The following is a 20,444-nucleotide window of genomic DNA, read 5'->3' on the forward strand; positions in this document are numbered from 1 at the left end:
AAAGTTCCTAGTTACCAACCTGGTGGTATTATTGAGACCCGGATGGCCTGCCAGGACAGAGTCGTGCGATTCTTTTAGAACCTGCAGACGAAGGTTAGCCGGAACGAACAATTTTTTGGGGGGCGTAGTGTCAGGAACTTGCTCTGAAGACCTACGGATCTCCTCCAGAAGGTCCAAAGACACTGCCGACACGACGATTCCATTAGCCAATATTGGGACTGGTTCACAGTCCTCGGTCTGTGTGGGGCAGAAACTGCGAGAGAGGGCATCTGCCCTCACATTTTTAGTCCCGGGGCGGAAGGTGATTATAAAATCAAACCTGGAGAAAAACAAGGCCCACCTAGCCTGCCTGGGATTTAGTCTTTTAGCTGACTCTAGGTAGGTTAGGTTTTTGTGGTCTGTAATAACAGTGACCTTGTGTTTGGCACCTTCGAGGAAGTGGCGCCATTCCTCGAAGGCCCATTTGATCGCCAGTAATTCCCGATTACCGACGTCATAGTTTCCCTCCGTGGCAGAGAATTTGCGGGAGAAAAATGCACATGGGCGAAGCTGAGTGAGGGATGCAGTGCCTTGCGAGAGCACTGCTCCCACTCCGACTTCGGAGGCATCTACTTCAACAATAAAGGGGTGGTCCAAGTTTGGTTGAATCAACACCGGGTTGGCCACGAAGCACTCCTTTAGTGTAGAAAAAGCTCAGGTTGCCTCAGGATTCCAATTAGTCACGTCCGCCCCTTTTCGGGTAAGGTCCGTGAGTGGCTTGGCAATCTCAGAGAAACCCCTGATAAACTTGCGGTAATAATTCGCAAATCCCAAAAACCGCTGCAGCGCTTTCAGCGATTTGGGTTGCACCCAATCCTTAATGGGTTGAATCTTGGCAGGGTCCATGCGAAACCCCTTGCCTGAGACCATGTATCCTAAGAACTGTACCTCTTCAGCAAAAAAAACACATTTTTCTAATTTCGCATACAAGGAGTTTTTTCGCAGTCTCTGCAATACCGAACGGACGTGTTGAGCATGTGTCACAGGGTCAGCCGAATAAATCAAAATGTCATCCAGATACACGACGACACACACCCCACAAATGTCCCTGAAAATGTCATTGACAAAGTGTTGAAATACGGCAGGTGCGTTACTGAGTCCGAACGGCATTACAAGGTACTCAAAGTGACCAAGAGGTGTATTAAAGGCCGTTTTCCATTCGTCACCGCTTCTTATGCGGACCAGATTATATGCCCCCCGGAGGTCAAGTTTAGTAAACCAGCGGGCTCCCAGTAGCTGATTAAACAGATCAGGAATGAGTGGGAGCGAGTACTGATTTTTTACAGTAATTGCGTTCAGCTCACGATAATCGATGCATGGTCTGAGTCCACCATCTTTTTTTTCTACAAAGAAAAACCCAGCTCCTACAGGTGAGGTGGAAGGTCTAATGAAGCCTTTACGTAGGCTGTCTGCTATGTAGTCATTCATGGCTACACGCTCCGGACCCGAGAGGTTGAATATTCTCCCCTTAGGGAGACGGGCACCAGGGACCAAGTCTATAGGACAGTCGTACTCTCTATGAGGAGGTAGTTTCTCAGACTCCACTATGGAGAAGACATCTTCATAATCTCCGAATGCATATGGAATGGAGGGGTTTTTAATTTTAACTTGGTTCACTGACAGTGACATACAGCGATTCTGACACCGTGGACTCCAGCGCACGATATCACCTATGCGCCAGTCAATAACTGGATTATGCTGGTGCAACCATGGCATGCCTAACACAACTGGATCTGATAAATTGTGTATAACAAAAAATGACATTTGTTCGTTATGTAATGTCCCCACTGACATAGAAATTTCGGCAGTAATGAATTCCACGCCTCCCTGGTCTATAGATGTACCATTAATTGTAATAGTTTGAATAGGCGCTTTAAGCTTTAGCAGAGGTACACCCAGACTCTTAGCAAATAAAAAATCCATAAGGTTGCCGGCAGCACCACAATCCACATAAGCCTTCGCACACAGACGTTTCTTAGCAAAAGAAAGGGAAACTGGTAACAACAGTTTGGCCGCTTTTGCGGGCAATACCTGACCCCCAGCGCTGTCCAGGGGGCGATGCTCCAGGAATGTGGATTTCCAACAGCCAGCATTTTCTTTGAAGCTTCCAGGCTGCAGCATGCTTGGGCCTGAGAGTAACCTTCCAGGCTGTGCAATGTAACAGGTGTTTGGGCCAGGAATCAGCTCAGTCAGGAGGAAGAAAAAAAAAAGGTGAGGAAAACTGCTTTTATATGTGTTAAGTATAGACACAAGAGCAGTTTTATTTTTTTGGGGCCGGATATAATGTGACGTCTGCCTGCGGTCTGGACTGCAGCCAGACAGCACCCCGAGAAACACTGATACCCTTTACCCCTATACAGGGATCTGGATTTATAGCAGAGCCCAGGAGGCGCTGTCTGAGTAGGAGCAATGACCAGAGCAGGACGGTCGCCAGAAAGGTGTTCCAATACAGGACACAGAGGCAATGATATCCGAGACTAAACCAGTCAGGCAGAAATGGTACAAAAACAGTAGACAGTAGCAGAGTCAGATTCCAGGCCGAAGCCAGAGTCATAAACCAGGAGGGCAGCAGAGGTACAGAATCGTTAGGCAGAAGCAGAGTCAGAATCCAGGCCGAAGTCAGAGTCATAAACCAGGAGGGCAGCAGAAGTACAGAATCGTTAGGCAAAAGCAGAGTCAGAATCCAGGCCGAAGTCAGAGTCATAAACCAGGAGAGTCGCAGAGGTACAGAATCGTTAGGCAGAAGCAGAGTCAGAAGTCCAGGCAAAAGTCAGAGTCAGTCAACAGCAATTCACACAGTAACACGCAGGGGAACCAAGAATATATCCGGCGGCTTGCAAGCCCAGTCCAAAGGTATTTGAGGGATCAGGTCATCCCTCACAGGCTCCCGGGCTGATGATGTCATCAGGACCGCCCCCAGGACCAGACCTGATGATGATGCACCAACCCCTTCATGACTGACAGAGGAGCGGAGTCTGTGTCCACTAGACGCCTGCGCAGAAGCCCTTTCACTGTTGCCACCATTACTCGGGCGCGAGCCACGGCGCCTCACAGTGGCTGAGGGCGGAACAGCAGGCCCTGAATTCGACGATGACATGTCAGTCCGGCGCCTCCTGGTAGCCGAGGCCTGGACAGCAGGCCCCGAGCCCGAGGGCGGCGTGACAGTCCGTCGCCTCCTAGTGGCTGAGGGCGGAACAGCAGACCCCGAGTCTGACGGTGACGTGACACAGAGCCACCAGACTACTACCCCTAATATCCCTCATCATCCCGTCAGCCAGAGCCACCGGACTACTACCCCTAATATCCCACATCATCCCATCATTCAGAGCCACCGGACTACTACCCCTAATATCTCACATCATCCCGTCAGCCAGAGCCACCGGACTACTACCCCTAATATCCCACATCATCCCGTCAGCCAGAGCCACCGGACTACTACCCCTAATATCCCTCATCATCCCGTCAGCCAGAGCTACCGGACTACTACCACTAATATCTCTCATCATCCCGTCAGCCAGAGCCACCAGACTACTACCCCTAATATCCCTCATCATCTCGTCAGCCAGAGCCACCGGACTACTACCCCTAATATCCCACATCATCCCGTCAGCCAGAGCCACCGGACTACTCCCACTAATATCCCACATCATCTCGTCAGTCAGAGCCGCCGGACTACTACCCCTAATATCCCACATCATCCCGTCAGCCAGAGCCACCGGACTACTCCCCCTAATATCCCACATCATCCCATCAGCCAGAGCCACCGGACTACTACCCCTAATATCCCACATCATCCCGTCAGCCAGAGCCACCGGACTACTACCCCTAATATCCCACATCATCTCATCAGCCAGAGCCACCGGAATACTACCACTAATATCCCACATCATCCCGTCAGCCAGAGCCACCGGACTACTACCCCTAATATCCCACATCATCCCATCAGCCAGAGCCACCAGACTACTACCCCTAATATCCCTCATCATCCCGTCAGCCAGAGCCACCGGACTACTACCACTAATATCCCACATCATCCCATCAGCCAGAGCCACCGGAATACTACCACTAATATCCCACATCATCCCGTCAGCCAGAACCACCGGACTACTACCCCTAATTTTCCACATCATCTCGTCAGCCAGAGCCACCGGACTACTACCACTAATATCCCACATCATCCCGTCAGCCAGAGCCACCGGACTACTACCCCTAATATCCCACATCACCCCAGCAGCCAGAGCCACCGGATTACTACCCCTAATATCACCCATCATCCCGTCAACCAGAGCCACCGGACTACTACCCCTAATATCCCACATCATCCCGTCAGCCACCGGACTACTACCCCTAATATCCCACATCATCCCGTCAGCCAGAGCCACCGGACTACAACCCCTAATATCCCACATCATCCCATCAGCCAGAGCCACCGGAATACTACCACTAATATCCCACATCATCCCGTCAGCCAGAACCACCGGACTACTACCCCTAATTTTCCACATCATCTCGTCAGCCAGAGCCACCGGACTACTACCACTAATATCCCACATCATCCCGTCAGCCAGAGCCACCGGACTACTACCCCTAATATCCCACATCACCCCAGCAGCCAGAGCCACCGGATTACTACCCCTAATATCACCCATCATCCCGTCAACCAGAGCCACCGGACTACTACCCCTAATATCCCACATCATCCCGTCAGCCACCGGACTACTACCCCTAATATCCCACATCATCCCGTCAGCCAGAGCCACCGGACTACTACCCCTAATATCCCACATCATCCCATCAGCCAGAGCCACCGGACTGCTACCACTAATATCCCACATCATCCCGTCAGCCAGAGCCACCGGACTACTACCCCTAATATCCCACATCATCCCGTCAGCCAGAGCCACCGGACTGCTACCACTAATATCCCACATCATCCCATCAGCCAGAGCCACCGGACTGCTACCACTAATATCCCACATCATCCCATCAGCCAGAGCCACCGGACTACTACCCCTAATATCCCACATCATCTCGTCAGCCAGAGCCACCGGACTACTACCCCTAATATCCCACATCATCCCGTCAGCCAGAGCCACCGGACTACTGCTCCTAATATCCCACATCATCCCATCAGCCAGAGCCACCGGACTACTACCACTAATATCCCACATCATCCCGTCACAGCCACTGGACTACTACCCCTAATATCCCACATCATCTCGTCAGTCAGAGCCACCGAACTACTACCCCTAATATCCCACATCATCCCATCAGCCAGAGCCACCGGACTGCTACCCCTAATTTCCCACATCATCTCGTCAGCCAGAGCCACCGGACTACTACCCCTAATATCCCACATCATCCCATCAGCCAGAGCCACCGGACTGCTACCACTAATATCCCACATCATCCCGTCAGCCAGAGCCACCGGACTACTACCCCTAATATCCCACATCATCCCGTCAGCCAGAGCCACCGGACTGCTACCACTAATATCCCACATCATCCCATCAGCCAGAGCCACCGGACTGCTACCACTAATATCCCACATCATCCCATCAGCCAGAGCCACCGGACTACTACCCCTAATATCCCACATCATCCCGTCAGCCACCGGACTACTACCCCTAATATCCCACATCATCCCGTCAGCCAGAGCCACCGGACTACTACCCCTAATATCCCACATCATCCCATCAGCCAGAGCCACCGGACTGCTACCACTAATATCCCACATCATCCCGTCAGCCAGAGCCACCGGACTACTACCCCTAATATCCCACATCATCCCGTCAGCCAGAGCCACCGGACTGCTACCACTAATGTCCCACATCATCCCATCAGCCAGAGCCACCGGACTGCTACCACTAATATCCCACATCATCCCATCAGCCAGAGCCACCGGACTACTACCCCTAATATCCCACATCATCTCGTCAGCCAGAGCCACCGGACTACTACCCCTAATATCCCACATCATCCCGTCAGCCAGAGCCACCGGACTACTGCTCCTAATATCCCACATCATCCCATCAGCCAGAGCCACCGGACTACTACCCCTAATCAGCCAGAGCCACCGGACTACTACCCCTAATATCCCACATCATCCCGTCACAGCCACTGGACTACTACCCCTAATATCCCACATCATCTCGTCAGTCAGAGCCACCGGACTACTACCCCTAATATCCCTCATCATCCCATCAGCCAGAGCCACCGGACTGCTACCCCTAATTTCCCACATCATCTCGTCAGCCAGAGCCACCGGACTACTACCCCTAATATCCCACATCATCCCATCAGCCAGAGCCACCGGACTGCTACCACTAATATCCCACATCATCCCGTCAGCCAGAGCCACCGGACTACTACCCCTAATATCCCACATCATCCCGTCAGCCAGAGCCACCGGACTACCCCTAATATCCCACATCATCTCGTCAGTCAGAGCCACCGGACTACTACCTCTAATATCCCACATCATCCTGTCAGCCAGAGCCACCGCACTACTACCCCTAATATCCCACATCATCCCGTCAGAGCCACCGGACTACTACCCCTAATATCCCACATCATCTCGTCAGCCTGGGATCAGAGCCAGAGCGCTGAGTGGAACGGTCCTAACTTCCATACTGGGGATCCCTTTAAGAGAGGCCTGGTGTCAGAACCATAGCGCTGAGTGGATTTGCCCTGACTTGCATACTAATGATCCCTTTAATAGAACCCTGGGGTCAGAATCAGAGCGCTGAGGGATTTGCCCTAACTTCCGTACAGGAGATCCCTTTAAGAAAGGCCTGGAGTCAGTACCAAAACGCTGAGTGGATTTGCCCTAACTTCCATACCAATGATCCATGGGAGGGGGGGATTCATTTATGTCATGTGCTCTGTGCTCCTGTGTGGGGGGCAGACAATGGCTGGAGCTTATGTTCCCGTGGATGCTAGATTTCTCCCACCATGTCAGTGTCTGCTGAGGTGTTGTCAAGTGGAAAAACTTGCTGATAGCAACCAATCACAGCTCAGCTTCTTTTGAACAGCTCTGGTGAAATGAAAGATGCTTCGTGATTGGTTGGTGATACACACACACACATAGATATATTCAGTTTTATATATATAGATAAGATAAATCCATACATAGATATATGTAACCGGATTGTAGATCTATCACTGGATATCCGTGTATAAGGGGAATAGATCCTGTGCACTTATAGATGAATAGTTTATATAATGAGAGGACACAGAGCAAAGGGTATAAATAGTGAGAGAATAAAGAGCTGACAGCGCATTACATCCCTGGAATACAGAGAGGAGATATAAAGTGCAGCCAGTGCTATATGGGATATCCCAGGAATACAGCACAGCCCATATAGTGTAAAGGAGGAACCATCCTAACAAGAGATGGGGATTACAGATCCTACAGGCGACATGCCGGGAGTGTACAGAGAAAGATGGCAGAGTCACCACTATTCCCTCTTACGGGCTGTTAAATATTAATAATCCGTTAATTTCATATAAGACTCAGTTCTGTACATTGCTTTAGCTGACACGACATAGGCTATTTTTGTAAGTTTGGCTCATGGTACAGGACAACTCCATATATACCGAGATCACGTGCTTCAAGAGACGTATATAATTCATGGCTAACTGTAGCGGTCGCTCGTTCCTTCCCTCACCAACATGAGACACAGACGCAAGATGTCATCTCTGCACGGACATAACTGAACAGCTGGTATGTTAATCCAACTCACATCCAGAGAAGCTACGCACTACAGGACACATGTCTTTTCAGAGTTCCAGGAAAGAAGGTGACAAGCTTTTGCTATGAACTAATGGACAATCTCTCTTTCACCTATTTTTATGTTTTTCTGTAATAATCTTTTCTTTGATGGAAGAATCCAAATAAACCTACTACATTTTTATCTGGTAACTAGTCCTAAGTATTTTACAAGAATACGCATTATTTTACACAGATACTGATATTTAACAGTAATTTTGTTGAGGGAACGATAGTCAATACAAGGCCTTAATGACACATCTTTCTTAGCCACGAAAAAAAACCCAGCACCTAAGGGTGAAGAGGATGGTCTAATATGACCCTTCTCCAACGACTCCTTAATATAGGATCGCATAGCCTCGTGCTCGGGTACAGATAAATTGAAGAGCCGACCCTTGGGAAATTTACACCCAGGGCTCAGCTCAATTGCACAGTGATAACTTCTATGAGGAGGCAAAGACGCAGACTTACTCTCACTAAATACATCATAAAAGTCAGCCAAATAGTCAGGAACATCATGCGACTGGGGAGAGGTGGAGAAAACAGGAGCATCACTAAGGGCACACCGACAACCCCAACTCACCACAGACACAGATTTCCAATCCAAAACTGGATTATGGATTTGCAACCAGGGAAACCCCAGAACAATGGTATCATGCAAATTATGCAACACCAAAAATCTGCAATTCTCTTGATGGTCTGGGGCGACACGCATTACCACCTGGGTCCAAAACTGAGGTTTATTCTGCGCCAAAGGAGTAGTATCAATACCCCTCAAAGGGATAGGCGCCCGCAGAGGTGTGTTATGAATGAGTCACCGAAGGAGGAAAAAACAAAAATACAAGCTAAGTCCAGAAAATCAGAGAGGTTGGTAGCTATCGGATTGCAGACCCCTGATCCTATCCACAACAACTAACAGTAGCCGTGGGGGGTTCCTACGATGCCCTAGACCCCTCGATCACAGCCGGAGAACTAAATAGGCCTAAAGAAAGGGGAAATCTAAACTGCCCCAGAGCAGACCCCAAAGCAATAGGCAGCCCCCAACATATAATGACGGTGAAGCAAGATGAAAACACTAACACAGATATAAAGATAGATTGAGCAAACGATGGGGCCCAAGCTAACTAAAAAGGACAGGAAAGAAAAGCTGCTGTCTGCAATCCGTAAAAAACCCTACCAAAAAATGTCCCAACCGTCTGATAGGAAAAACAGGCCCTGAAGTCGCTAGGACTTCAAAAAGACTATTTCAGCCCTCAGGTAAATTCTGAAGACAGAGCAAAGAGACAAACTGATCAGAGACAAAAATGGAACTCGGCACACCCCCGACCGGGGATGGCTGAACTCCAAAAAACAAGGAAAACAAAACTAATAAGTTAAATAGCAGAGCAAAAACTTATCTTTGGGAAGCAGGAATCAGACTGGTCTCCAAGAATCCAGCAGAGAAATCACCAGCGACTTAGAAGGGCGTCGGCTGCCTTATATCCAGTCAGAATTTCCTGTTACCCAGTCATCATCTACCAGATCAGGTGTTTGGTAATCAGCCTCACTACCTTCCTTCACCAGAAGAGGGAGTTCATCAGACATCGACAGTGAAGGGGAAAATGAACTCACAACAGTGGGGCATCCAAAATAACCCCCCTGCGATAAAGTTCTAGGGCAAGATTAGCTTGCTGTATATTTTTGTCACATGGTGCCAGTGGCGGGATAACTAAGATAAGCCCCCACTGTGCCTGTGATAGCCGTGTGCTGGCAGTGCGTCGCATCACTCTGCCTGCTGACATATTGGTGTCAGCGGTGGGATTGTCACATGTTGGTGGCAGCGGTGGGATCATGACAATTTCCATTTTCCCGTTAGGGCTAAGGCTGAGATTAGGGTTAGGGGTGTGTTGGGGTTAGGGTTGGAGTTAGAATTGGGGGTTTCAACTGTTTAGGCACATCAGATGCTCTCCAAACAACATGGCGTCTGATCTCAATTCCAGCCAAAAAAGTCAAATGGCGCTGCTTCCCCTCCGAGCTCTTCCTTGCGCCCAAATAGTGGTTTACCCCCACATTTGGGGTATCAGCGTACTCACGACAAATTGCACAATAACTTTTGGGGTCCTGTTACTTTTGGGAAAATAACAATTGGGGGTGAAAAGATCATTTTTGTGGAAAAAATATTTTTTAATTGTACGGCTGTACATTATAAACTTATGTGAAGCCCTTGGGGGTTCAAAGTCCTCACCACATATCTAGATAAGTTCCTTGTGGGTGTCTAGTTTCCAAAATAGGGTCACTTGTGGGGAGTTTCCACTGTTTAGGCACATAAGGGGCTTTCCAAACTTGATATGGCATCCGATATGAATTCCAGCCAATTTTGCAGAGAAAAAGTCAAACGGCGCTGCTTCCCTTCCGAGCTCTGCCATGAGCCAAAAGAGTGGTTCCCCCCCACATATCAGGTATCAGCTTACTCAGAACAAATTGCAAAATAACTTTTCCAGTTCAATTTCTACTGTTACCTTTGGTAAAATAAAAAAATTGAACCTGAAGCAATTTTTTTTGTGAAAAAAGTTAAATGTTCATTTTTTTAAGCATTTAAAAAATTCCTGTGAAGCACCTGAAAGGTTAATAAATTTCTTGAATCTGGTTTTGAGCACCTTGAGGGGTGCAATTTTTAGAATGGTGTCACTTTTAGGTATTTTCTATCATATAGACCCTCAAAGTGACTTAAAATGTGATGTGGTCCGTAAAAATAAAATGGTGTGAAAATGAGAAATCGCTGGTCAACTTTTAACCCTTATAACTTCCTAACAAAAAAAAATTTGGTTCCCAAATTGTGTTGATGTAAAGTAAACATGTGGGAAATGTTACTTAAGTTTTTTGAGTGCCGTATCTCTGTGATTTAAGAGCATAAAAATTCAAAGTTGGAAAATTGCGAAATTTTCAAAATTTTCGTCAAATTTCTGTTTTTTTCACAAATAAACGCAAGTTATATGAATGAAATTTTACCACTAACATGAAGTACAATATGTCACGAGAAAACAATGTCAGAATCACCGGGATCCATGGAAGCATTCCACAGTTATTACCTCATAAAGGGACAGTGGTCAGAATTGTAAAAATTGGCCCGGGCATTAACATGCAAACCACCCTTGGGAGTAAAGAGGTTAAAGCAAAAAATGTGGTCAATTCTGTACTTAGTATCCCTTATCCTGGTATATATGGTCGTCTCACCCCCCATCCTGATACACAAGGCCCCCTCATCCCTATCCTGGTATGCATGGATCCCTCATCCTTATCCTGGCAGGAATGATCGCTCTCATCCCTATATTAATATGCAGGGCCCCCATCTCGTCCTGGTATGATTGGCCCCCATCTCGTCCTGGTATGCATGGCCCCATCCCATTTGCCCCCACCCCCATCCTAGTATGCATGGCACCATCAGAAAACTTTAAAAAATAAAATTACACTTACCTACCTGGCGCTCCCTCGCTGCATCCTGCTCCGGTGTCAGCAACTGCTTTATGCTTGTAAGCAGCACATGGCAGGGACGTCATGCGTTGCTCACAAGCAGAGCACAGCTGCCGGAGTACTTACCGGGACTGTTCATTGGAGATCGGGGTGACTATTCATTGCTCTTCAGTAGCGCGCAGTGTCAGCCCCCGGCTTCCTGCTGCTGTCAGCGGTCACGTGTGCCGCTACTTAAGAGAAATAAATATTCATTGGATTCATCATTCATTCATCAGGAGACTATTTAATACTGAACTATATTCAAGCGGGACTAGACGAAGAAAACCCTAAAATCATGTATCATGTTATCCGAAACAGTCAGAAAACTAGCCACATATTGGGTGACCCCCAGACGTCAGACTATTTACTGTGTAAGTTTATAAGCCACTCCAGTGTCAGGAATAGATAGTATGTGATAATACCGTATATACCACTCAGGGAACACTTACCTTTCAGAGATAATTTCCATATTCATACTAAATAATGGCACAGATCTCCCAGACATTATGACTGCACATATCCCTAGTCTTTATACCGATATTGCACTCGTTCCCTGACAGACCGCAGCATGGCCATTAGTTAGAAGCTGCTAATGATCTTTGGAGCAGGTAAGTTTTCCCTGAGTGGTACATATTGGGCCGTCTGAAGACTGAGTTTAGTCTAGGACAATTTGTCTGCACTACTAATTAACAGCAGTTACATTACCAAACTAGGGCAGTCCCTATAGGAGAAAACACAAGAATTATACTGTATTTTCACATACTATCTATTCCTGACACTGGAGGGGCTTATAAACTTACACAGTATATAGTCTGAGGTCTGGGATCTGCCAATATGGGTCTAGTTTTCTGACTGTTTCGGATAACATGACACATGATTTTAGTTTTTTTGTCTAGTCTCACTTGAATATAGGTCAATATTAAAAAATAGTCTCCCAATGAGTCGCCTTTGGTGAGGACGATGAAACCCATAGAAATGAGAGGCTTGGAGAGTGAGTGTGTATACGTCACCTCTACCTATATACTGAGATGTGGGGTACATGTTTTTTCTATTAGTCACCTATTAACTAATCTTCAGGGGGTGAATTTTGGGTACAGTTTTACATTTGGAATTAATAAAGCTTAGTTTTATCCTTTTGTCAGCAAACATGAGGAATGACAAGAGACAACCCATTTAAGAAGATTCAATTTTGGTTAAAACTATTCCAACACTATGAACATAAAAAAGGCTTCTCCCCTATGTGACATCTCTGATGTTTATTCACAGTTGATTTCCAAGTAAAATATTTCCCACATGAAGAAAATGAAAATGGCTTCTCCTCTGTGTGAGGTATCTGATGTCTAACAAGAAGCGCTTTCCGGTTAAAACATTTCTCACATTCTGAACAGGAAAAAGGCTTCTCCCCTGTGTGCGTTCTTTGATGGCGATCAAGATCTATTTTCCATTTAAAACATTTCCCACATTCTGAACATCAAACAGGCTTCTCTCCTGTGTGAGTTCTTTGGTGCTTAACAAAATTCCCTTTATGGTTAAAACATTTCCCACATTCTGAACATGAAAAAGGCTTCTCTCCTGTGTGAGTTCTTTGGTGTTCATCAAGATTCCCTTTTTGGTTAAAACATTTCCCACATTCTGAACATGAAAAAGGCTTCTCTCCTGTGTGAGTTCTTTGGTGATTAACCAATTGTGAATTCCAGTTAAAACATTTCCCACATTCTGAACAGGAAAAAGGCTTCTCCCCTGCGTGAGTTCTCTGGTGACTAATAAGATGACATTTCTGGTTAAAAGTTTTCCCACATTCTGAACATGAAAAAGGTTTCTCCCCTGTATGAGTTCTTTGGTGATTAACCAATTGTGATTTCAGGTTAAAACATTTCCCACATTCTGAACAAGAAAAAGGCTTCTCCCCTGTGTGAGTTCTATGGTGATTAACCAAATCTGATTTCCGATTAAAACATTTCCCACATTCTGAACAGGAAAAAAGCTTCTCCCCCATGTGAATGCTCTGATGTCTAACAAGAATCGCTTTCTGGCTAAAACATTTCCCACATTCAGAACACGAAAAAGGTTTCTCCCCTGTGTGTGTTCTCTGGTGATTAACAAAATGTGATTTATGTGCAAAACATTTCCCACATTCTGAACAGGAAAAAGGCTTCTCCCCTGTGTGAGTTCTATGGTGATAAACCAAATCTGATTTCTGGTTAAAACATTTCCCACATTCTGAACAGGAAAAAGGCTTCTCCCCTGTGTGAGTTCTATGGTGATAAACTAATTGTGATTTCCAGTGAAAACATTTCCCACATTCTGAACAGGAAAAAGGCTTCTCCCCTGTGTGAGTTCTCTGGTGTGTAACAAAATGAGATTTCTTGTTAAAACATTTCCCACATTCTGAACATGAAAATGACTTCTTTGCTTTAGGAGCAGTTTGTTTTTTATTGCCTCTTTTGTGACTTTGATTTTCCTTAGTAGTCAGTAATGAATCAGAAGATGGGACCTGTTTCATAGGATCAGATGACAGATCTTTGCTGTGAATGGATGATGGTATATCTGGAGTACTGGCATTCACTTCAGTTGTATCTGGTAGGATCTCAAGATCATCAGATTTAAAACTTGAAGATGTCAGCTGTCCCTCTGATCTCCTGGTACAGTCATCTGCTAAGATAAAAAACAATTGTTATTTTTTAATAAAATATCCTTGAGTTTTATATTTTTGAACATTTCTACTTAAACTGTCCATAAAAATAGCAAGCTATGTAAAAAACTTTAATTATTTACCAAGACAATGACAGTTCACCATCTAATAGAAAACCTTGTTGGATGAACCAGTAGTGTGTGGTGTTCAACTATTTGTTCATTCTGCCTCCCAAATATCAAATAAAAAGAAACCAATCAATGTTATGTAGGCAAAAATAATACCAATTCTCATCTCAGAAAAAACAAGTCCCCACTCAGGTCCATCATTTGTCAATAGAAAAACAGATAAGGCAGGATAGAGTTAATGCTATAGTTAGGGTTACTGTTAGGCTAAAGTTAGGATTAGGATAAAGAATTAGGCTTTTCTCAATTGTCTCCCCAATAATTGGGTCATGTCACATCAGTCATGTCAGAGTTCTCTTTTTCCGGAAAAAAATAAATAAATAAAAACGAATAAAATGACCCGTCAGTATTATAGTGCAGAGGAGGCTTATACACTTTTATGTTCTGACAGTGAAGAAAGTGCAGTGTCAGATGGTGATGTGGATTTCGAGGCCTTTAGTAGCAGCGACAGTGATAGCTCAGAAATGAGCAGTGATTCTGGTCCATCCTCACACACAAGGACCAGTACAACAAGAAGGACAAATAGCGCTTCTGGAGAAATGTCTCCAACTCAGGGAACAATGCCCAGTACTAGCGCTGTCCCTAGTGCTCGTGAATTGGCGCACACCGATGTCCAAGGGGCTTTGCCTCTTGATGTAGCATTTCCCAGATGGGAGGCTTCGGATTCGGCTACTCCATTCATCCCTAATTTTAATGCCATTCCTGGTATAAATGTGGAGGTGGAAAATTTTGGACCAATTATTTTTTTAATTTGTTTCTGACTGATAGCTTGCTAGAGCATATTATCCTACAAATTTATATGTGTCCCAATTCATCAGCCAGAATCCACGATCCTATTATGCTAGGTCAAATTTATGGAACCAACTAATGTCCTAGAAATGCAAACATTTTTAGGACTTACATTCACTATGGGGCTTGTTAAAGAAATGAGCATTCGGTCCTATTGGTCCAACAGCCCTGTTCAAGCCACGCCCTACTTATCTGGAGACATCTGGAAAAATCGTTTGGGAGCTGATCTCCATTTCTACAAAAAGGCTACAATCTGTATGTTGACAACTACTACACCAGCATACCTCTATTTAAAAGTCTGGTTGAACATAACATAGGGGCTTGTGGGACCATTCACAAAAACCGTCAGGGGTTTCCACAATCATTGCTCAGCAAAGAGTTCTGAAAGGCGCAGTCAGGGTCTTTACACAATGGAGAGCTGCTTGTCCTTAAGTATAAGGATAAAAAAGATATTTTTATCCTGAGCTCGATCCACACAGATGCCACAAGGACCACTGCAGACCAACAGGGATCCACTACTCCAAAACCTGTGTCTGTCATTGACTACAACAAATATATGGAGGTGTGGACCTTGCAGATCAGGTTCTACAGCCATACCAGGTATCAAGAAAATCATATATCTGGTATAAAAAGTTAGTCATGTATTTGTTTCAGGTGGCCACATATAATTCTTTTGTGTTATACAAAAAAGCCGGAAATGCAGATACTTTCCTTGATTATCAGGAAAAGGTCACTGAAAATCTTGTTTTTGATAATTTTGTCCCCGCCAATCCTTTAGAATGTGAAGATGTCTGAAGACTCACTGAGCGACATTTTATTGCACTCATCCCAGTAGCTGAAACAAGAAAGAACCCCCAGAGAAGATGTCGTGTATGCTCCTAGAGAGGAATGAGGCATGATCCCCGCTATTATTACCCACAATGCCCATCACTGCCAGCCTTATGCCTCCATGACGGCTTTACAACCTTCCACACAGAACCACGTTTTTGAACTGTTTTGACATTCAAGCATTTGGTTTATTTAGTGACAGACACATTTGAGTAGAGCGGACTTAACAATTTCCGGGGGTAGGTGGGGGAGGTCTCCAGAGACACAAGCTGGGCACAATATGTTATTGTGAGGCTTAGAAAAAAAACTACATCCAGCAAAATGTCACCTTCGATGGCGGCAACTGCGCAGTAGCATCTATAAGTAAGAGATAGAGGCTACTGCGCAGGCGCCGCCATCGCCGTGTCATTTTGCTGTCTGTAATTTTTTTTCTAAGCCTCACAATAGCCACAATATTATAGGCATTATCACCAATAATATCAATGCTATTATATACATTATGTAATAATGGGGGCAGGTCAGTGAGGGATCAGCGACCTGTCATAAGCCAATACAGATGAATATGTAATCAGCACACTTCATAAAGCCCCGCCCACAGCCCCACCCACAGCCCCGCCCCAGAGCACGAGAATCTCATTAACTTCAAACTACAAATACAGATTAAACAACAGTAAACCAGAGTCGCCCTCATTTATGGTAGAACATTGGAGCTACTATGGATCCTGACCAGAAGATTAGAGAAAATAATATTGCTCCCCATTTCAGGAGAGATTGTGTAGTAATCTGAATTCCTTAGGTTGGAAAACAATGTAATTTATGATGTGGAGTGAATCCATGACACCAGGGCTGGAGCCAACACACCTCCTGCAGGCGGGAATAAATGTATATTACAGCCCTCAGCCACGCACAGCTTAGAGATCTATCAGGGCACAGGTGGAATGTTTGTCCTGGAGATTATCACAATCCTCCTTGAAGTTAGTTGGTTTTAATACAAATTGAAAAGTCAGGATAAAGGGAAACTCTGCTGTTATTGGACAGAAATTCACACTTGGCCTCACTGCACATTTACTGTTGTCGCTCATAAAAGGGAAGTTTGGCCAGAAAGACTGGACCTGGTCTTGTAGGGACCATGAGACATTCAGCAGCACAGAAGGGAGAGAAGATTCATCCGATAAGATCTCAGGGATCTAGAAAGCCAACAGCATCATTACCCTCCGCTTTCTCTTACAGGCCCAGCATAAGATTTTTCTCCAAGTGATTTTCTATATTGTCAGCACATTCTACGTACGCTGTCATTTGGCTTTATAGTTACAGATCTGGGCAGGTAACGGTCAGCGTCTCCTAATGTGAAGGAGAGAATGGCTAATGAAATCAATTATTAAACCTTATATAAGTCAGTTCACAGCTCCAGTCGTCACAACTCACCTAACTACAATCTTTAATCTCTCCCTCTCCTCGGGCATTTTCCAATCCTCCTTCAAACACGCCATCGTTACTCCATTACTAAAGAAACCCGCTCTCGTCCCATCCTGCACAAACAACTACCAGTCTCCAATCTCCCCTTCATCTCTAAACTCTTGGAGCACCTAGTCTACTGCCGCCTTACCCATTACCTCTCCACTCACTCCCTCCTAGACCCTTCACAGTCCAGCTTCCGCCGCTTACATTCGACTGAAACTGTACTCATCAAAGTGACCAATGACCTTCTGACAGCAAAATGTAACGGTGACCACTCTCTGCTCATTCTTCTCGACCTGTCTGCAGCTTTCGACACTGTTGACCACCATCTCCTACTCTCTATGCTCCAGTCACTAGGCATTAAGGACACTGCTCTCTCCTGGTTCTCTTCCTATCTCTCTGACCACACCTTCAGTGTTTTGTTCTCTGGTGCCACGTCATCTCCTCTTCCTCTAGAATCCGCCCTTTTCTCACAATGGAAACAACAAAAACCCTCACTGTAGCAGTGATCCACTCCCGCCTGGATTACTGCAATGCTCTATTAATTGGCCTCCCCGTCACTTGACTATCCCCTCTCCAGTCCATACTTAATGCAGCAGCCAGGGTCATCTATCTGACTAATCGGCACTCGGACGCGTTCGCTCTTCGCCAGTCCTTACATTGGCTGCCCATTCATTATAGTATCCAATTCAAAGTACTTGTTCTCACCCACAAAGCTCTCCACAGTGCGGCACCCCCCTACATCTCCTCCCTTATTTCTGTCCATCGGCCTAACCGACCGCTGCGCTCTGCAAACGACTTTCGACTAACCTCTGCACTAATCCTTAACCTCCCTCTCCCGACTCCAAGACTTCTCCCGCGCTGCTCCTATCCTCTGGAATGCTCTACCCCAAGAAATTAGGACTATCCACAATTTGCATAGTTTCAGGCGTTTCCTCAAAACACATTTGTTCAGAGCGGCCTATTACGTTCATTAATCAAAGTCATTCTATGTGTAAGTGTGCGTGTGTAGCCCATTCACTATCTCCATCCATCTCTCACTCCCTCAAGAAGGCTGGACCTTCATTGTAAATACACACCTGTACTCTGTATCTCCCCCACCTCATTGTAGATTGTAAGCTCTCACCAGCAGGGTCGTCCTATTTTGCTTTAATTATTGTATTGTTAACGTAACTTATGACTTGTGTTTTGAAAGTGATAAACTGTAAAGCGCTGCGGAATATGTTGGCGCTATATAAATAAAGATTATTATTATTATTACATATGGTGTACCAAGATGGCGTCTATGTCGTCAGACAACACCCTGTAAGGAATCCTTGGAATGCAGAAGCTGAGATACTGGATACCATATATGGAAGTGAAGCTGAAATGGACCTATCATAGACTGACACTGGCTACTCAGAAGATTGTGTGACACCCATTTCCTGTCTCTCTGTCATAAGAATAAACTTCAGTTGTGTGCAAGCCTTTGCTGAGAAAGGAGTAGACATCTAACTCTGTGTTCAGTGTGACTCTTGAAGCGTGCACTCGGCCTCTATTGGGTCAGGTACAAGCAATCATAGAGATCTCGCTTTAAGGGATCACCCTCACACTAATCCCAGGGGTTAGGCGGATCCTCCAGGTTGTAAGTTCCATAGAAAAGGGCTTTCAATGCCCAAAGTCATTTGAACAGTTTTGGGTGGAGGAGAATGTTGTGGTCTAGAGGCAAAATCTTGATCATGGTAATACGGCCGGACTACACCACCGATAAAGCAGCCACAGCCGGTGACTGAGAGGAATCTGTGACTTCTCTGCATTCAGTGGTTACTACTCACCCGGGTAGTCATATGTGGGAATCTCCTCTTTACACCACTCATCACCCCTCACATATGTCTCTGTAGTGTTAATATGGGTCAGATCTTCACCCTGAAACAAATATTGTAAAAGTCACAGACAGATGGAGAAGTCCCATCTATGATCAGCTCTAATCCTGCCATCTCCACCGTTCTCATTACACAAGTATAAAACATATAATACTGGTGGATAAAACAAGACTGAGCACAAGACCTTCACAGCCGTCTACACATCATAGGGGAGATCTCCTGACACCTTCTCTCCATCTACCTGATGATCCTGAGGAGCACTGGGATCTTCTTGTTTACAGTCCTGTGGAAGAAGAGGACGGGGACATCTCTCTGGTGTTGTCCTCTTACTGGATAGATCTGGAGGAAACACATACAGGGACTGAATTCATTCTCTACATACAGATAATTATAGGCCGTGTGTAATTAGTCCTGTCTATTACCTGGTGATGTGAGGTGCTGGGGAACCTCCATTATGACATCATTGTACAGATCTTTGTGTCCTTCTAAATGCTCCCACTCCTCCATGGAGAAATAGACAGCGACATCCTGACACCTTATAGGAACCTGACACATACAATGATACCGTCATCCCCCGATCCCTTCATAGTGTTACTGTATAATGTCCCAGCATTCCCAGTGGTGTCACCTCTCCTGTCAGCAGCTCAATCATCTTGTAGATGATTTCTAGGATCTTCTGGTCATTGATGTCCTCATGGATCAGGGGGTGACGTGGAGGCCCCGTGATTGGGCTCAGGGGTCTTCCCCATCCCTCAGACACAGGGTCCTGACAGCGATCACTAGAGGTCTTCTTCACCACTGTGTAATCCTGGTAATGGAGAGACACAATAATAAATCTCACTACAGACATTCCCAGAGTCCTCACCTCTCCAGTTCGGTCCATCTGTTATTCCCATAGATAAGAATGATGTAATGTGACGTCATCAGAATCTCTCACCTCTCCAGTGAGACGGAAGAGGATCTGTAGGGTGAGGTGTAACATCCTCTCCGCCATCTTGTCTCTGTCCATATCCATCCTTGATGGGTAAATCAGGAAAATTCTCTTCTGTAGAAGATCTTCACTGTGAGGATCCGATATTGTAGAGACCTGAATGAGAAGATGATCCGATGTAACATCATAAGAATCCGGTGTAATAATACAATTACTGGAGATAATAAGGGAAACATATGAGGAGATTTATTATCTTACAGGGTTTAGTTTTCTTCCCTGACATCTACTAATAAAACCTATATATTTAGGCCACAGACAACAAGCAGTTTCCTCCTCGGAGTCGGCAGCTGAACACGTTCCTCATAGACTCATCTTCCATAACGCTAATTCTCCTCTCATTACCGGCACTGGAATCGGCATTAGCAATACTGCAGGAGAGATTCATTACACGCGACATGAG

General features: G+C 45.6%; 1 protein-coding gene across 1 annotated transcript in view; it reads right to left on the reverse strand.

Moving 5' to 3' along the window:
• The window catches only part of LOC141063339 (uncharacterized), an 85,837-nt gene extending 67,612 nt beyond the window's left edge, over window positions 1-18,225 (reverse strand). The window contains 2 exon segments of the mRNA XM_073557386.1: window positions 12,543-13,951; window positions 18,213-18,225. Of these exon segments, the coding sequence (XP_073413487.1) occupies window positions 12,543-13,951; window positions 18,213-18,225 (1,422 nt within the window).
• Between the last annotated feature and the right edge of the window lie 2,219 nt (window positions 18,226-20,444).

This window comes from Dendrobates tinctorius, unplaced genomic scaffold, assembly GCF_039654945.1.
Source record: "Dendrobates tinctorius isolate UK_male_01 unplaced genomic scaffold, ASM3965494v1 ptg000249l, whole genome shotgun sequence".
NCBI classification, from domain to species: domain Eukaryota; kingdom Metazoa; phylum Chordata; class Amphibia; order Anura; family Dendrobatidae; genus Dendrobates; species Dendrobates tinctorius.